General features: G+C 46.6%; 1 protein-coding gene across 1 annotated transcript in view; it reads left to right on the top strand.

Moving 5' to 3' along the window:
• The window catches only part of LOC145404710 (multiple PDZ domain protein-like), a 1,044,659-nt gene that overhangs the window by 208,291 nt on the left and 820,256 nt on the right, over positions 1-16,112 (top strand). The window contains exon 5 of the mRNA XM_080276264.1: positions 4,902-5,036. Coding sequence (XP_080132390.1) covers positions 4,902-5,036 — 135 coding nt within the window. The remainder of the gene's footprint in view (positions 1-4,901; positions 5,037-16,112) is intronic.

Genomic DNA, 16,112 nt, shown 5'->3' with positions numbered 1-16,112 from the left:
GTTTATGCACACACGGGGCCAGGTTTATGCACACACGGGGCCAAGTTTATGCACACACGGGGCCAAGTTTATGCACACACGGGGCCAAGTTTATGCACACACGGGGCCAGGTTTATGCACACACGGGGCCAAGTTTAGGCTCACCAACCTTCCATCAATCCAGCGTCACCTGCTCATAACTCTCCCCACCCTGCCATTACGCTGCTCTCCCTGGCACCCTCCATCACCCTGCCACACCCTGAGTCCCTCCCCCACGCACCCTAACCCACTCTTACGTAACCATAAATCTCCCTTGATCATTCTTGCACACCTGGCCACGTCTTCATTCACCTTTTACCTGCCCTAACCTAACCTAAACAAACTTAACCAGACCTGACCTGACCTAACCTAAACTAAACAAACTTGACCTGACCTGATCTAACCTACCTTGACCTGACCTGGTCTAACCTAACCTGACCTGACCTAACCTAACCTAACCTGACCTGACCTAACCTAAACAAACTTAACTTGACCTGAGCTGACCTGACCTGATCTAACCTAACGACCTGACCTGACCTAACCTTACCTTAACTTACAGCCAGTCCCTTATTACACCCTTAGCAGGAACAGGATACTAGAGTAGTTCCGATCTTGAGTGAGTCAGACTTTTGATAGATAGGTAGATAGATGGATAGATAGATAGATAGATGATGAAATTGTCTAGCTTATTTTTCTTTTAATCAGTAGTTTCTCGCTGTTCTTTTGGAGTTTTATGGTACCATCACCACAACACCACACCACACCACACCCCACCCCACCCCACCCCACCCCACCCCACCCCACCCCACCACACCCCACCCCACCCCTCCACACCACACCACACCACACCACACCACACCACCACCAGTCCTGACCTTTACTTTTAGGTGAATCCAATCACTCCCTTAACCACACACCCCACTTTAAACTCCCTCCCAACACTCACCCTTAATTGACCCAGACTTCACCCTTGACCTCCCTTAACCCCTTCCCTACGGTGAGGTCGTCTTGTCCATTAGTCTTGGTAGTAGAAGACATTTTAATAGATAGATAGATAGATAAATAAAAGACGTCATGGTACTGAAAGGGTTAAATAGCGGTAAATCCACCTTCATCCACTCTTAATTAGTGAAACTCCACCTGTACCCGTTGCCACTTTAATCCACCCTGCCTCCCTCCACCTCTCCCCTCTTTCCCTCCCTCCCTCCACCTCTCCTCTCCCTCCCTCCCTCACCCCTCCACCCACGCCGATATTTAAGGGTATTGATTGCTGTGTTCACCTCCCTCCCTCCCTCCTTCCCTCCCTTGTTCTCCCCCTTCCTCCCTCCCTCCCTCCTTCTCTCCCTTGTTCTCGGATTCCCTCCCTCCGTCCCTCTCTTGTTCTTCCCCTCCTCGCCTCGCTCCCTTGTTCTCGCACACCCTTCTTCCCTCCCTTGTCCTCGCACTCCCTCTCTCCGTCTCCCTGTCTCATCCTCCTTCCTTCCCTCCCTTGTTCTCTTCACTCCCTCCTTTTTGTCTTTTCCACCCTTCTACCTCCCTCCCTCGTCTCACTGTCCTCCCTCTTTCTCCCACTCCCTCTCTCCCTCCTTTGTTCACCCACTCCCTCCTCCCTTTTTCTATCCCTCCTTCCCTCCCTCCCTTCATCTCTCCATCCCTTGCCCTTTTACTACCTCCCTCCCTTCCCTCCCTTCCTTGTGTTCTCCCTCCCTCCCTCCCTTCTCTTCTTCCATCTCTCCTAAGTCCTCTCACTTCCTCCCTTCCTCGTGCTCTCATTCCCTCCCTTTCTCGGTGCTTTCACTCCCTTCCTTCGTTCTATCCCTCCCTTCCCTCTTCTCTCCCCTTCCCTCATTTCTTCTTTCCTTCCCTCCCTCCCTTGTTCTCCTCTCCATCCCGTCTCCCAATTTTGTTATACAGTCCCCCCTCCCTCTCTTCCCTTCCCTTCCTCCCCTCCCCTCCCCTCCCCTCCCCTCCCCCCTCCCTCCCTCCCTTCCTCCCTCCCTCCCTCCCTCCCTCCCTCCCTCCCTCCCTCTCCTTAATCCATATTTCTTGCTGCCTTTCTTGTTTTGGTCTGTCTCGGGGGCATATCTTGTTACCTCTCTCTCTCTCTCTCTCTGGCTTTGTGTGTGTGTGTGTGTGTGTGTGTGTGTGTGTGTGTGTGTGTGTGTGTGTGTGTGTGTGTGTGTTTTATGTCTCTCTCTGTCTGTTTGCAGCATTATGGAAAAATAGTAGGATGGATTTGCGCCAAAATTGGAATTATGATTGAAAAACCATCACAGGAACAAGTTATAAAATACTACCTCAAAAGGTCTGACCCCAAGATCGAGGTCATGAAAAATAGGAAGAGGATGCTGCTTCCTGGGCGGGGGTATATGCTCTTGGAGTGCTCTTGCTTGCTCGTCATTCGGATAATTGTGTTGTGGAATTGTGTTTTACTTTGTGTGTGTGTGTGTGTGTGTGTGTGTGTGTGTGTGTGTGTGTGTGTGTGTGTGTGTGTGTGTGTGTGTCTGTCTGTCTGTCTGTCCTTGTATCTTCTTTATCATTATTTTTATTTTTATTTGCGTTTTTTTTTTATTTGTCTTGTTTCCTGTCTTTCTCATATTCACCTTTGCACTTACCTGTAATTATCTTTTATTTTTTCAGGTAATATTCTACGTCCCTCCATTTTTTATATTTTTTGACATTATTGTTCCTTATTTTTAATTTTTTAAATCCTCACTCATCTACATTGTTTTGTGTGTGTGTGTGTGTGTGTGTGTGTGTGTGTGTGTGTGTCTTTTTTAGGGTCTTCTCTCACCCCCTTTTTTTTTCTTCATTGTCTTCGTTTTCTCTCCATCGTATCCATTTTCTCTCTCCATTTTCTCTCTCTCACCTTGACCTTTCCTTCCTCTTCTCTGCTTAACTGCTGTAGCTTATTCACTGCCTCGTCTCTCTCTCTCTCTCTCTCTCTCTCTCTCTCTCTCTCTCATTTTCCCACTGAATATATCAAACTGTTTTTCAAATCCCCTTTTTGATACTTTTCTCTTTTTCTGTCATTATTTTTTCCCACTTAATTTTTCTCACTGATTAATATATTCTATGATTATTCGATTTTTTTTTCTTACGCCCCTTAATCTTACTCGAAAGAAGGAGGAAGATTTCTTAATATTTACACTGTTAGTTGACCTTCCAGTGGTTTGGTTTTTATATAGTCAATTTTCTTCTCTGATTAATGTAGGATCGACTGTTAGAATTCTTAGATGGTGATTGATTCCTAACCTAAACTACCCTACCCTACCCTAACCTAATCTAACCTACCCTACCCTACCCTGACCTGACCTGACCTACCCTACCCTACCCTACCCTACCCTACCCTACCCTACCCTACCCTACCCTTCCCTTCCCTACCCTACCCTACCCTACCCTACCCTACCCTACCCTTCCCTTCCCTACCCTACCCTACCCTACCCTACCCTACCCTACCCTACCCTACCCTACCCTACCCAACCCATCCCATCCCTACCCTACCCTACCCTACCCTACCCTACCCTTCCCTACCCTTCCCTTCCCTTCCCTTCCCTTCCCTACCCTACCCTACCCTACCCTACCCTACCCTACCCAACCCATCCCATCCCATCCCATCCCATCCCATCCCTACCCTTCCCTACCCTACCCTTCCCTCTCTCTCTCTCTCTTTCTGCCTGAGAGATGGTGAGAGCAAGTAGATTTATTCTTAATCTACCTCCAGTCCTACTGCTAACTCCTCTTCTGTTACTGTTATTCCAGTCTTCTGTTAACGGTACTGTTGTCCTGTTAGGTCCCTTTCTCTCACTGCTCTCTCTTCCTTTCTAATTTTCCACAGGCGATCTCTCCATTAAGTCTCATTGCTATTTTTTTTTTTTCTACCAACAGAGTGAGTTTATTGCCCCTCTTGTAACCTTCTTAATAAATGCAATGAAAATAATCTCCATAAGGCTTTAAGTTCTGAGACGTCTTTCTTGGGGTCCTTTTAATCCCAGGCAATTTTCTTCAGGTGATGTCTGACCTGTAGTTAGTGAAGGGGGTTAATTACACTCTTAAATGTAGTGCTCTGTTAATCTCTTTTCATCACTATCATTTACTACACACACACACACACACACACACACACACACACACACACACACACACACACACACACACACACACACACACACACACACACACACACACACACAATTTCCTCGTATATGTAGCCACAGTTACTCAATTTTTCTTGCCCTCCCTATCCCCTTTTCCCTTCCCCCTTTCCCCCCCCCCTCCTTTTCCCTCCCACCGTTCCCTCCCCCCCCCGCTTTTCCCCCCTATTTCCTCCCCCCTTTCCCTCCCCTCCTTTCCTTACCTTTTCCCTCCACCCTCCCGTAGGCAGACCTAAGTATACTGTATATATAGAGATTTCTTGCGAAGGTTGCTAGTGTCTTGAGAAGGTCAATGCAGGGCAAGGCGTTACACCTAAGAAAATAAAGGAACTTGCCTCTAAATGATGCTTAGATTGCCTGATGATGATGATGATAATGATGATGATGGTGATGGTGTGGTGGATGATGATGATTATGATGGTGGTGATGATGGTTGATGATGATGGTGTTGATGAGTTCTGATTGATGATGATGATGATGGTGAATGATGATGGTGATGCTAATGATGATGGTGATGCTAATGATGATGATGATGCCTCTGTCTTTCTTCATCTCCACATTTTTTTTTTTTACAAGCCACTACATGTCATAAAAAAACTGTACACTTATTTTTTTAACACCTCACTCATCGTCTTGTAACATCTGTCACCCACTCCCCACTCCGTCCACCACACTCACACTCCACTCATCCCACTCACCCCACTCACCCCTCTCCCCTCTCGCCCTCAGCTGAACACGGAGTGGGCTCAGGTGGAGGTGATTGACCTGGTAAACGATGGGTCTGGCCTGGGCTTTGGCATCATCGGCGGGAGGTCAACAGGTGTGGTAGTGAAGACCATACTGCCAGGTGGTGTGGCTGACAGGGTGAGTATGATCTAGTTATCTATCTGTCTCTATATCTATCCGTCTGTCTGTCTGTCTGTCTATATATCTAGGGTGAGTATGATCTGTATATCTGTATCCGTCTATCTAAGCTATCTATCTATCCATCCATCTGTCTATCAATATCTAGGGTGTGTGCGGTCTATGTATCCATCTCAAGGGTAAATACAATCTATCTCATTCCATCTATCTCTATCTACCGACCTATCTATCTATCTGTCTGTCTATCTATCTATCTATCTGTTTATCTATTTATTTATCTATTGGGGTGAGGTGGGCACTGGGGAGGAGCATGTAGAGTCGCTGGTAAATAGTGTAATGGTGGGAAGACAATTTTTGATGTGGCCTTCAAGGTGACCACGATCTATCCGTTTATCTATCTATATTGGGGTGGGGTGGGGAGGGGGGAGTAGAGTCACTGGAAAAAGATGTAGTGATGGGGAGAGTGGGGTGATGCATTGGTGATCGTGATAATCCAAACCAGTTCATGCAAATTTGGCTGGACTGTTCACATTGGTCTCAGTGTGGGGAGTGATTGGATGATACGGGGGAGTTTAGTGGAATTCACGGGGAGGAGAGGGCACAGGGGGATTGGTTAGGGACTGGGGGGGATTGGAGTGCCACATTAGTCCTCCTGTCATTTGTGGAACCTATGAGAAGACGATTTCTGGGGGGGATTTTTAGTGGCTGTTAGTGTGACGGGAACCGAGGAGTGTGAGAATGCTAGGGGGGGTTCTCAGGGGTAGGTCAGTGGCTGGGGTAGTGAAGAGAGAGAGAGAGAGAGAGAGAGAGAGAGAGAGAGGAAACCAACGAGGAGGGCGAGCAGACAATGAGGCAGACAGGAGCAAACTGACAGACAGACAGAGACAGCAGGAGTCAGGATGGGGCCAGGCAGTAGGGAAGGTGCTGTGCAGAGGCCAACAGGGGGGTAGAAGGTAGACGGTAGATGAACAAGAGGGTGGAAAGTAGACAGTAAATGAACAGGAGGGTGGAAAGTAGACGGAAGATGAACAGGAGGTTGGAAAGTAGACGGTAAATGAACAGGAGGTTGGAAAGTAGACGGTAAATGAACAGGAGGGTAGATAGTAGATGGTATATCAACAAATCTAGAGGACTGAGGGTAGATGACAACCAATTCACCACAATGACGTCTTTTTCACTTTTATCAGTCTACCTTCAGAATAGTCCAATTAGTCTAAGAAAGGTATTTATTTGTAAAGATGATGAGATAAGGAGGGAGACAGGGGGCAAGGAAGGTGGCAGGGAGCTAGGAAGGGTGGCAGGGAACTAGGAAGTGAGGCAGGGAGCTAGGAAAGGAGACATGGAACGAGGAAGGAAGGCAGAGAGCTAGGAAGGGAGGCAGGGAGCTAGGAAGGGAGGCAGGGAGCGAGAAAGGGAGGCAGAGAGCTAGGAATGGTGGCAGGGAGATAGGAAGGGTGGCAGGGAGTTAGGAGGGGTGGCAGGGAGCAAGGAAGAGAGGCAGGGAGCAAGGGAGAGAGGCAGGGAGCAAGGAAGGGAGGCAGGGAATTGGGAGGCGAGATTGGGAGGTAAAGCAAGTCAGTGAGGGAGGTAGGGAGAGGCTCAGTGTGTGGGTAAGTAGGGAGGTAGGATGGGGATGGGTGGTAGTGGGGATGGAGGTATGTTGGGGGTCTGGGTGGATGTGTGTGGGGGGGTAGGGGGTGAGTGGGTGTATGGGTGGGTGGGGTTGTTGGGTAGGGAGGAGTTTGGTGGGTAGATGGGTTGGGAGGAAGGTCAGTAGGGAGGAGTGGAGGAGCAGTGTGGGGTTGACTGGATGGGTGGATGAGTGGATATGGAGGCAGAGATGTGGGTGGGTGGTTGGGTAGGCAGCGTGGGTGGGAAGGGATGGGTGGGTGTGTGGATTGGTAGGGAAGGGGTGGGTGGGTGTGTGGGTTGATAGGGAAGGTGAGGTTGAGTGGGTGGGAAGGGGTGGGTGTGTGGGTGGGTGGGTAGGGGGCCAGGTAACACGGCCTAACTAGTCCCAAGGGAGCCACCTGACGTGTGAGGGACCCACACTGCCAGGCGTGGATGAGAGAGAGAGAGAGAGAGAGATAGGGAGGTGATTGTAAGAGCCAGTCCCAAACATTAATGACTATTGAAGAAGAAGATTTATCCAAGTGATAGTTCCACATTGAAGGACATTTATATTTGTTTATCTATCTATCTATCTATATTTGAATCTCTTATTTTAAAATATTAGTTCCGTCTGAATGATTTGGCTAAAATTTTATAACCATTACTGCAGTTATAATTTAATGTCTCCAGGCATTTTTTTTTCCGATCGCCATACTGCTCATGTACCTTTTATTGTTCTTTATATTTTAGTAAATCTCCTCTTAATCGTTGTTAAGGGAAGGGGAGAAAATAGACAGGTCTTTAACAAATTTGTCGTATGGTTAATTTTTCTATCTAGGTGTATTTTTGGTCACCCCTCCTATACTCCATTTTTTTTTTTTTTTTTTCATTGAGGCGAAGATGCACTTGACAGGTTGATGACGATTGGCTGAATGCAACATGTCCAAAAAATGTTTACCAACTCAAATTTCCCCCTCAGATATTTGTTGTCAGTTAATAATGCTAGATTATGAAGTAATGTTGTATTCAGCCAATATTCACCAATATGTCAAGTGCATCTTCGCCTCGATAAAAAAAAAACTGAGTATATTACCGTGTTGATTTTTTTTTTTTTTTTTTTTTAATCAGGTGTAGAATGCAATGTAAAATCTGTGTGATGAGTTAATCTGTGCGACTCTCTCTCTCTCTCTCTCTCTCTCTCTCTCTCTCTCTCTCTCTCTCTCTCTCTCTCCATTATTTCTCCCGACACGTCCCCAGTACCGTCCTTCACTTCCATGGAGGGAGAGGTGAAGAGAGAGAGAGAGAGAGAGAGAGAGAGAGAGAGAGAGAGAGAGAGAGAGAGTTAAAAAATAATGGAAATATGACGGAGAGGGAAAAAACTCAGGAAAAAAGAAGCCTTCAAGAAATGAGTTGGAGAGAGAAAAGTGTGTGTGTGTGTATGAGAGAGAGAGAGAGAGAGAGAGAGAGAGAGAGACGGGGGGAACAGGTCAGCAAAGAGTTGGACTTCACTATAAAAAAAAAAAAAAAAAAAAAAAAAAAATCTGGCAGCTTCCCCACGTTAATGTTGTAACGTTAAAGACTCACACATTGCACAGTCAGAGGCAAAAGTGTTTTCCCGTGTTCCCTTTTGTGCACTGGGGGCTTTGAGGAGGCGGGGGGAGGTGGTGGAGGAGGGGAGAGTGAGAGGAGGGAAGAGGGAAAAAAGGGAGAGAGGAAGAGAGGTAGGGGGGGAAAAAGAGAGGAGGAAGGTTTTGAGAAGAGTGAGGAGATGGCGGTGGGTAAAAATGAGAGAGAGAAGAGAGAGAGAGAGAGAGAGAGAGAGAGAGAGGGAGAGAGAGAGAGAGAGAGAGAGACGGCATGAAATCAGACTTGTGTGTGGGTCTATTTTGGTGACAGAGATATGATAGGAGGTAGGGAGGGGGACAGATTGGGAAGGAGAGACAGAATTAGGCTGCTTGAGAGAGAGAGAGAGAGAGAGAGAGAGAGAGAGAAAGTAAGGAGGGCGAAAAGAACGAGGGTACAAAAAAAAAAACTAACTTTTTATATTGTCTTACACCAAGTTTTTTAAAATCTACCTCAGAAAAAAATTATTCTACCCACATGACAAAAAAAATCTATATACTCACAAGAATTTCCCCTTTGATGACGTCATTTTTATATATATATTTTCCTTTTCTTTTACAGCCAAAGGGAAAATTCAGAAAACAATGATTGCAAACTTCAAAAATCCCTCTTTTTTTTAATCATCCTGAAGTTGAATAAAATAGATAGGGGAATGGATAGATAAAATACGACCTCGGGCTGAAGGGGTGAATAATGAAATTTTTTTTGGAAAGTGTAAAGTGATAGTACATAATCTGGAAAAGTTTGACATCCAGTAATTCCCTGGAAATAGTTGGTGTTTAGATAAGAAGATTTTGATTATTCACCTTTTTATGAGTTTTTCCACGGCATCCTACACACACACACACACACACACACACACACACACACACACACACACACACACACACACACACACACACACACACACACACTCCCTTCCCTCATTTTCATCCTCTCCCTCACTCACACCCACAAACTCCCTCCCTCCCCTTATTATCTTCCTCTCCCTCACCCACACCCACAAACTCCCTCCTCCTCACCCTCATCCACACCCACTCACTCCCTCCCCTCACCCACACCCACACCCACACACACCCCCGCTGTCTGTGTGATGCGTTAATGGTTTCATATTTCTGCGTTTAATAATATCCACAATTAATTTGATTCCCAGGCTTGTAATAAAAAGGGGATTGCCGCGTTTTTATTTTTTTCAGCGTTACTGGATGCTTCATTTTTTTTTCATTTAATTTGATCTTGTTAATGGATTTTTTTTTTGCGTGGTGTTTAAAAATATGAAACTAAAGGGAAAATGTGTCGTTAAAAAAATAGTGATGAAACGAGGAATATTGTGACTTAACGAAAATAAATGAGAGAGTAAGATTGTCTAATCATAGGAAGATATGACATGCTCTTCGTTACAATAATAATAATAATAATAATAATAATAATAATAATGAGGTAAAGATATATGGAAGTCATGAAATCCTTGAGGTGGACTAAATATAAATGAAAAATAAATCACTCCTTCTCTGTAGCTCTCATAAAAACAAACAAATAAATGTAGGTTAAAAAATTATGCAAAAGACGTCATCGATGTGAAGGAATTCACACACACACACACACACACACACACACACACACACACACACACACACACACACACACACACACACACACCAAGACCGAGTAGACACCTGAGTTAATTAGACTCGTAAAGATAATAATGGACTGATTAAAACTCCTTTATTACCTGCGTCACTAAAGGGGAAGGAGGTTATTTATGTACTGCTCTCTCTCTCTCTCTCTCTCTCTCTCTCTCTCTCTCTCTCCACCTAACCAGCGCGACTTAGGGGTGGGTATGGGTGTGGATGTGGGTGTGGACGTGGATGTGGGTGTGAGGGCGGTAAATTAGGGTGAAGGAGGAGGGTGATAAACTTCAGGGTTCAGGGAAAGATGGCGGAAGTTGGCCGTGGAGTTTCGAGGACGAGGATGTTTGCCGAGTTAGGTGTCTGAGGCCGAAGTTTTGTCCTTCTTGCGTAACGCTTTCTAAGTGTGGGTAGTTGCCCTTGTTTCCCCCCGTGTTATTGGTAGTTGTGCTAGTTTGTGGTGGTAGTTGTGGTGTGGTGGTGGGTGTGGTAGGTGTGGTGGCTGTGGTGGTTTGTGATGTTGTGGTGGTGATGTTGTTGAGGTAGATTTCGTTTTAATGTTGATGGTTGTGTAATGGTAATGTGAGGTGTGGTAATGTGAGGTGCGGCAGTGTGAGGTGCGGCAGTGTGAGGTGCGGCAGTGTGAGGTGCGGCATTGTGAGGTGCGGCATTGTGAGGTGCGGCATTGTGAGGTGCGGCAGTGTGAGGTGCGGCAGTGTGAGGTGCGGCAGTGTGAGGTGCGGCAGTGTGAGGTGCGGCATTGTGAGTTGCGGCAGTGTGAGGTGTGGCAGTGTGAGGTGTGGCAGTGTGAGATGTGGTAGTGTCAGGTGTGGCAGTGTGAGATGTGGTAGTGTCAGGTGTGGCAGTGTGAGGTGTGGCAGTGTGAGGTGTGACGGTGTGAGGTGTGGCAGTGTGAGGTGTGGCAGTGTGAGGTGCGGTAGTGTGAGGTGTGGCAGTGTGAATGATATGTGGCAGTGTGAGATGTGGTACTGAGATGTGGCAGTGTATGGAATGGGGTAAGGTTTGGGATGGAAATGTAAGGTGTGGCAGTGTGGGATGTGTGGGTGGAATGTGGTAGTGTGAGTTGTGATAGTATATGGTAAGGTGGTGTGTGTGTGTGTGTGTGTGTGTGTGTGTGTGTGTGTCTTTTAATAATCAGTGAATTTATAACGTCCGTAGTAGGGGTGTAGGTAGTGTTGTTGGGTGTATTGGTAGTAGTAGTGGTTGTTATGGTGGTAGTCTTGATGGTAGTAACTGTGGTGGTGCTGTGGTGGCGGTGATGGTGGTAGCTGTGGTGGTGGTGGTGTTGTCAGAGGCTATGGTTTGGTTGATGGTTGTGGTACTTACATGTTTGTTGTGGTAGTAGATATGTATGGTACTTAGGTAGGCTTAATACTTGTAGCTATGGTAGTGATGGTTAAAAGCGGTAGTGATTTGGTGGTGATGGTGGTAGTTGTGGTTATAATCCTTGTTGTAATAGCAATTGGGGTGATGAAAGTGATAAAAGAATGATGATGGTTGGCGAGAAAGTGGTGGTGGTGATAGGGGTGGTAATCGAGATGGTTGTAGTGGTGGAGGTTATGGTGTTGGTGATGGTGGTGGTGGTGGTGGTGATAGGGGTAGTAACTGAGATGGTTATGGTGATGGAGGTTTGGATGTAGGTGATAGTGATGACAGCTGATGTGGTGGGGCATAAAATCGATGATGATGGTAGTGGAAGGGTGATGATGGTGATGTGCTTAGGTGGCGATGGTGTGGTGATGGCAGTTATGGTGTTAGTGATGGTGATGATTGTTATGATGGTGGTGAAAGAAGTGATGTAAGAGTGCAGAGTGATAGTGAATGAAAACATTAGTATTTGACAAGAAGTTAGAGATTTACTGTATAATAAAAGACACTGCCACACTTCACTTCACACTTCACTCCGCACCTCACTTCACACTTACACACTTCACACTGCCACATCTCACACACTACACACTTATTCTCTCCCTCTCACACTATTCAAAGCTCTCATGTTCACTCTTCCTCTTGCACGTATACACCTCCCTCCTCATTTTTCACACACACACACACACACACACACACACACACACACACACACACACACACACACACACACACACACACACACACACACCGCTCCCGTACATTTTCCTCTCTCATCCTCTCTTCCTTTCTCCTCTTGCCTCTAATGCCTCTTAACCTTAATTCCCTGCCTCTTCTTCCTCCTCTTTAAGTCCTCCATAGCATTGTCTTCCGCTCTTCCGCATCGTATTATTTCCTCCTTTACTTTTATTTCTCTCTCTCTCTCTCTCTCTCTCTCTCTCTCTCTCTCTCTCTCTCTCTCTCTCTCTCATTCCTTTGCTCCCCCCTATCGCACCTCCTTTCCATCCCCAGTTCCTTCTCTCCCTCCCTCCTTCCCTCTTCCCATTCTCTCCCCCTCCCCCTCCCCTTCCCTCCACTCTAATCACCTTCGGTTTGTGGATTCTTCAGATAATTAGGGAAGCATTAGTCCCAAGGGGGGAGGGGGAGGGAATAGTGGAGGGAGGAAGGGGGGAAGAGGAGGGAGAAGGAAGGAAGTAGGAAAAATAAGGAAGTGAGGAAAGAAACTGAGGAATTGGATATAGAGGAATAGAGGAGTGAAAAATGGAGGAAGGAACGAAAGGAATGGGGGGAGAAAGGCAAGAAGGAAGGAGGAAAATGGAGGAAGGAAAGAAGGAAAACGTTAGAGAAGGAAAGAAGTGAGTTACGACGGGAAGAAAGCAAGTGAGAGAGGAGGAAAGCATGGAGGAAGGAAAGATGGAATGGAATAGATGGAGGGGAAAAGGAGGGGAATGGAGGGAGGGAGGGAAGAAAAGAGAAGAATGGAGGGAGAGAAGAAGGAGGGGAATGGAGGAAGGGAGGGAAGGAGAGGAGAAATTTAGGTAGGGGAACAGAGTACGGAGAATTTTATGGAGGGAGGAAAGAAGGAAGATGAGTGCGAGCGAAGGAGGAAACGAGGAAAAATCTCAGAGGAAAGAAGGAATATAAAAACACATGATGGAAAAGGAATGTAGGACAGACGGAGAAATGAAAGGAAAATGAGAGCAGAAGGAAAATAAAGTGAGGGGAGGAAGGAAATGTAAGATGAATGAGATGAAGAAAGGAAACAGAGAGGGGGACGGGATGGTAAAAAAGATAAATGAACTGGGTGGTAAAGAAGACGAAATAAAGGAGTAAAGAGTGAAATAAAGAGGACGGAAGGAATTCAATAGATGGAGAGGGAGGAAACGTAGATAAGAAAGGGGGGGGGAGAGAAGGAGGGGAGGGAGGTATCTTCACTGATGAGTGGAGAGAAAGAAAATAATCTGTAAGTGATCTCATAACGGAGGAAAATAAATGAGTGATGATAAAAACGAAGATAAATGAGAGACTGGAAGTGAGATAAAGGGAAGAGATGGAGAGAGGATGCAGTAATGATGATGGTGATGGTGATGAGGGTGTAGATGGGAGAAGGAGATGAGGGAGATGCGTGGAGGGGAAAGAAGATGGAAGATAGAGGAGAAGGTCAAGGAGGAAGAGAAGAATGAGGAAAGGAAGAGGAGGATAGGAGAGGCGAATCAGGAAAATAAGAGAATGTAAATAGAACGCGTAAAGAAAGATAGAGTGACTTAAGAATGGAGAGAGAGAGAGAGAGAGAGAGAGAGAGAGAAGAGCAGTTTTGTGAGAATGAAAGACAGAGTGGCAGTGGATATTTGCTCAGTATATTGCTGTTCTAATTCCTCTCTTTCTCCCTCTCCACTCCCCTCACTCCCTCCCCACTCCCCGCACTCCCTCCCCACTCCCTACCACTTCTCCACTCCCTACCATTACCCTCACACCCTCCTCACTTCCCTCGCTCCCTCTGTCCACTCTCCATGAGCCTCTTCCACTTCCTCTTCACCCACTCCATCCCTCCCTCCCCCTCTTCCTTTCCCTCTCTCCCCCTCTTCCTTTCCCTCTCTCCCCCTCCTTCTCACCCTCCCTCCCCCTCCCTCTTCCTTCCCTCTCTCCCCCTCCTTCTTCCCTCCCTTTCCCTCTCTCCCCTCCCTCTTTCCTCCCTCCCTCCCCATAGCGGCAGACCACTTCCTTTATTACCCTACTCCACCTTCTTCCTCATTTTATTGCCTCTCTCTCTCTCTCACGATTCCCTTTCCATATCACACAACTTTTCCTGAATTATATCCTTCGAATATTTACATTTCTCACGTTTCCATAATTTTCCGGCTAAGAGAGAGAGAGAGAGAGAGAGAGAGAGAGAGAGAGAGAGAGAGAGAGAGAGCACCTGCCTCCAGTTCTCCTTCACCTACTTTTTGTTCTCTTCTCATGTGCCCCTCTCTTTACTCTTTTTTCCGTCCACCCCCTCTCTTTTCTCTCTGTCTCCCCTCCCCCCTCCCTCCTTCTCTTTCTCTCTTCCCTCATTTTCTTTCCATGTTGTCTCCTTCTCATTTCCCCTCCTTCCCTTCCTCCTCCTCTCTCTTTCCTTTCCTCCCTCCCTCCTCCTCTTTACCTTCCTTCCCATTGAGCAAGATGAGGCAGTATTTCGAAATGTATTTTGTTTTAAGTCCATAATGGTGGTAGTTGTGGTAGTTGTGGTGGTAGTGGTGGTAGAGGAGTGTGGTAGCTATGGTGGCAGTGAAAGTCGTTGTGGTGGTAGTTGTGGTGATTGTGGTAGCTGTGGTGGTGGTTGTGGTTGTGGTTGTTGTAATGGTGGTGGTTTTGGTAGTTGTGATTGTGGTGATGGTAACTAGTGGAAGGGTGATGATGATAGTAGCGGTTTATAGGTATTATGATGATCGTAGTGATGGTGATTGTGATGGTGATGGTGATTGTGATAATGGTGATTGTGGTGATGGTGATTGTGGTGGTGGTGATTGTGATGATGGTGATTGTGGTGATGATTGTGATGATGGTGGTGATGGTGATTGTGGTGGTGATGATTATGGTGATCGTGATTGTTGTGATGGTGATGATTGTGGTGATGGTGGTTGTGGTGATGATTGTGGTAATGGTGATGATGGTGATGGTGATTGTGGTGATGGTGATTGTGATGGTGGTGGTGGTAGTAGTGATGATGATAGTGATGTTGATGATGATGATGATGATGATGATGATGATCGTGGTGATGATGATAATGATGGTGGTGGTGATGATGATGATGGTGGTGATGGTGATGGTGGTGGTGGTGATGATAGTGATGGAGAGGGGAAGATAGTTTATTTTCTAGCTGGAGCTACAATATTGCCTTCCATCTTTACCTCCACTCCCTTTCCCTACCTCCACACCTCTCTCCGCTCCACTCTCTCCTTATCTTCCTTCTTCCCTTCACCTCTCTCCTTCACTTCCTTCTTCCCTCTTTCTTAGTACTTCTCTTTCCTTCGTTACTTCTTCCTCTTTCCATCTCTCCTTCACAATTATCTTTCCCTCTTTCCATAATATCTCCTTTCGCCACTCCTCTCCTTCCCTCCCTCCCTCCCTCTTCTTATTCGCCTTCCTTCTCCCCCTCCTTCTCTCTTTCCTCCCTCCTTCTCTCCTGCCCTCCCCCTCCTTCTCTCCTTCGATCCCCTCCATCTCTCCTTCCCTCCTCCTCCCTCCCATAAAGACTGAGTGAGGTGAAAGCGGAAGATGGTTTATTGTTGTGGTGGTGGTATTGCCCCTCATCCTTACCTTCCTTCTCTCTCCTTCACCTTCCTTCCCTCCTTCCTCCTTACCTCCCTCCCTTTCCTTCCCTTTATACCCTCCCTTTCTCCTTCACGTCCGCTCCCTACTTTCTTTCCTTCTGTCCACCCTTACCTTCTCTCTCCTTCCCGTCACTTCCTCGTTCCTCACCCTTCTCTTTTTCCTTCCCTCCCTTCTTATCGTCTGTCCACTCTTACTTTCCTTCCCTCCCTTTCACGTTCATTCCTCTCTCTCTGTCTCTGTCTGTCTGTGTGTCTGTCTGTCTGTGTGTCTGTCTGTCTGTGTGTCTGTCTGTCTCTCTCTCTCTCTCTCTCTCTCTCTCTCTCTCTCTCTCTCTCTCTCTCTCTCTCTCTCTCTCTCTCTCTCTCTCTCTGTTGTAAGCGAATGGAATAAACTCCCTGGGAATGTGATTGAGAGTGGTACCATAAATATATTTAAAAAGAGACTGGACATGTATCTCGACGCAGTTGGTGTCGTTTAGTTAGGATGGAGCAATTATTGCATATTCGCGTCT

Source organism: Coenobita brevimanus, chromosome 7 (genome assembly GCF_032717465.1).
Source record: "Coenobita brevimanus isolate Jiangsu-jjx chromosome 7, ASM3271746v2, whole genome shotgun sequence".
NCBI classification, from domain to species: domain Eukaryota; kingdom Metazoa; phylum Arthropoda; class Malacostraca; order Decapoda; family Coenobitidae; genus Coenobita; species Coenobita brevimanus.
Note: the sequence above shows the minus strand (reverse complement) of the source record. Positions and strands in the feature narration are given on the sequence as shown.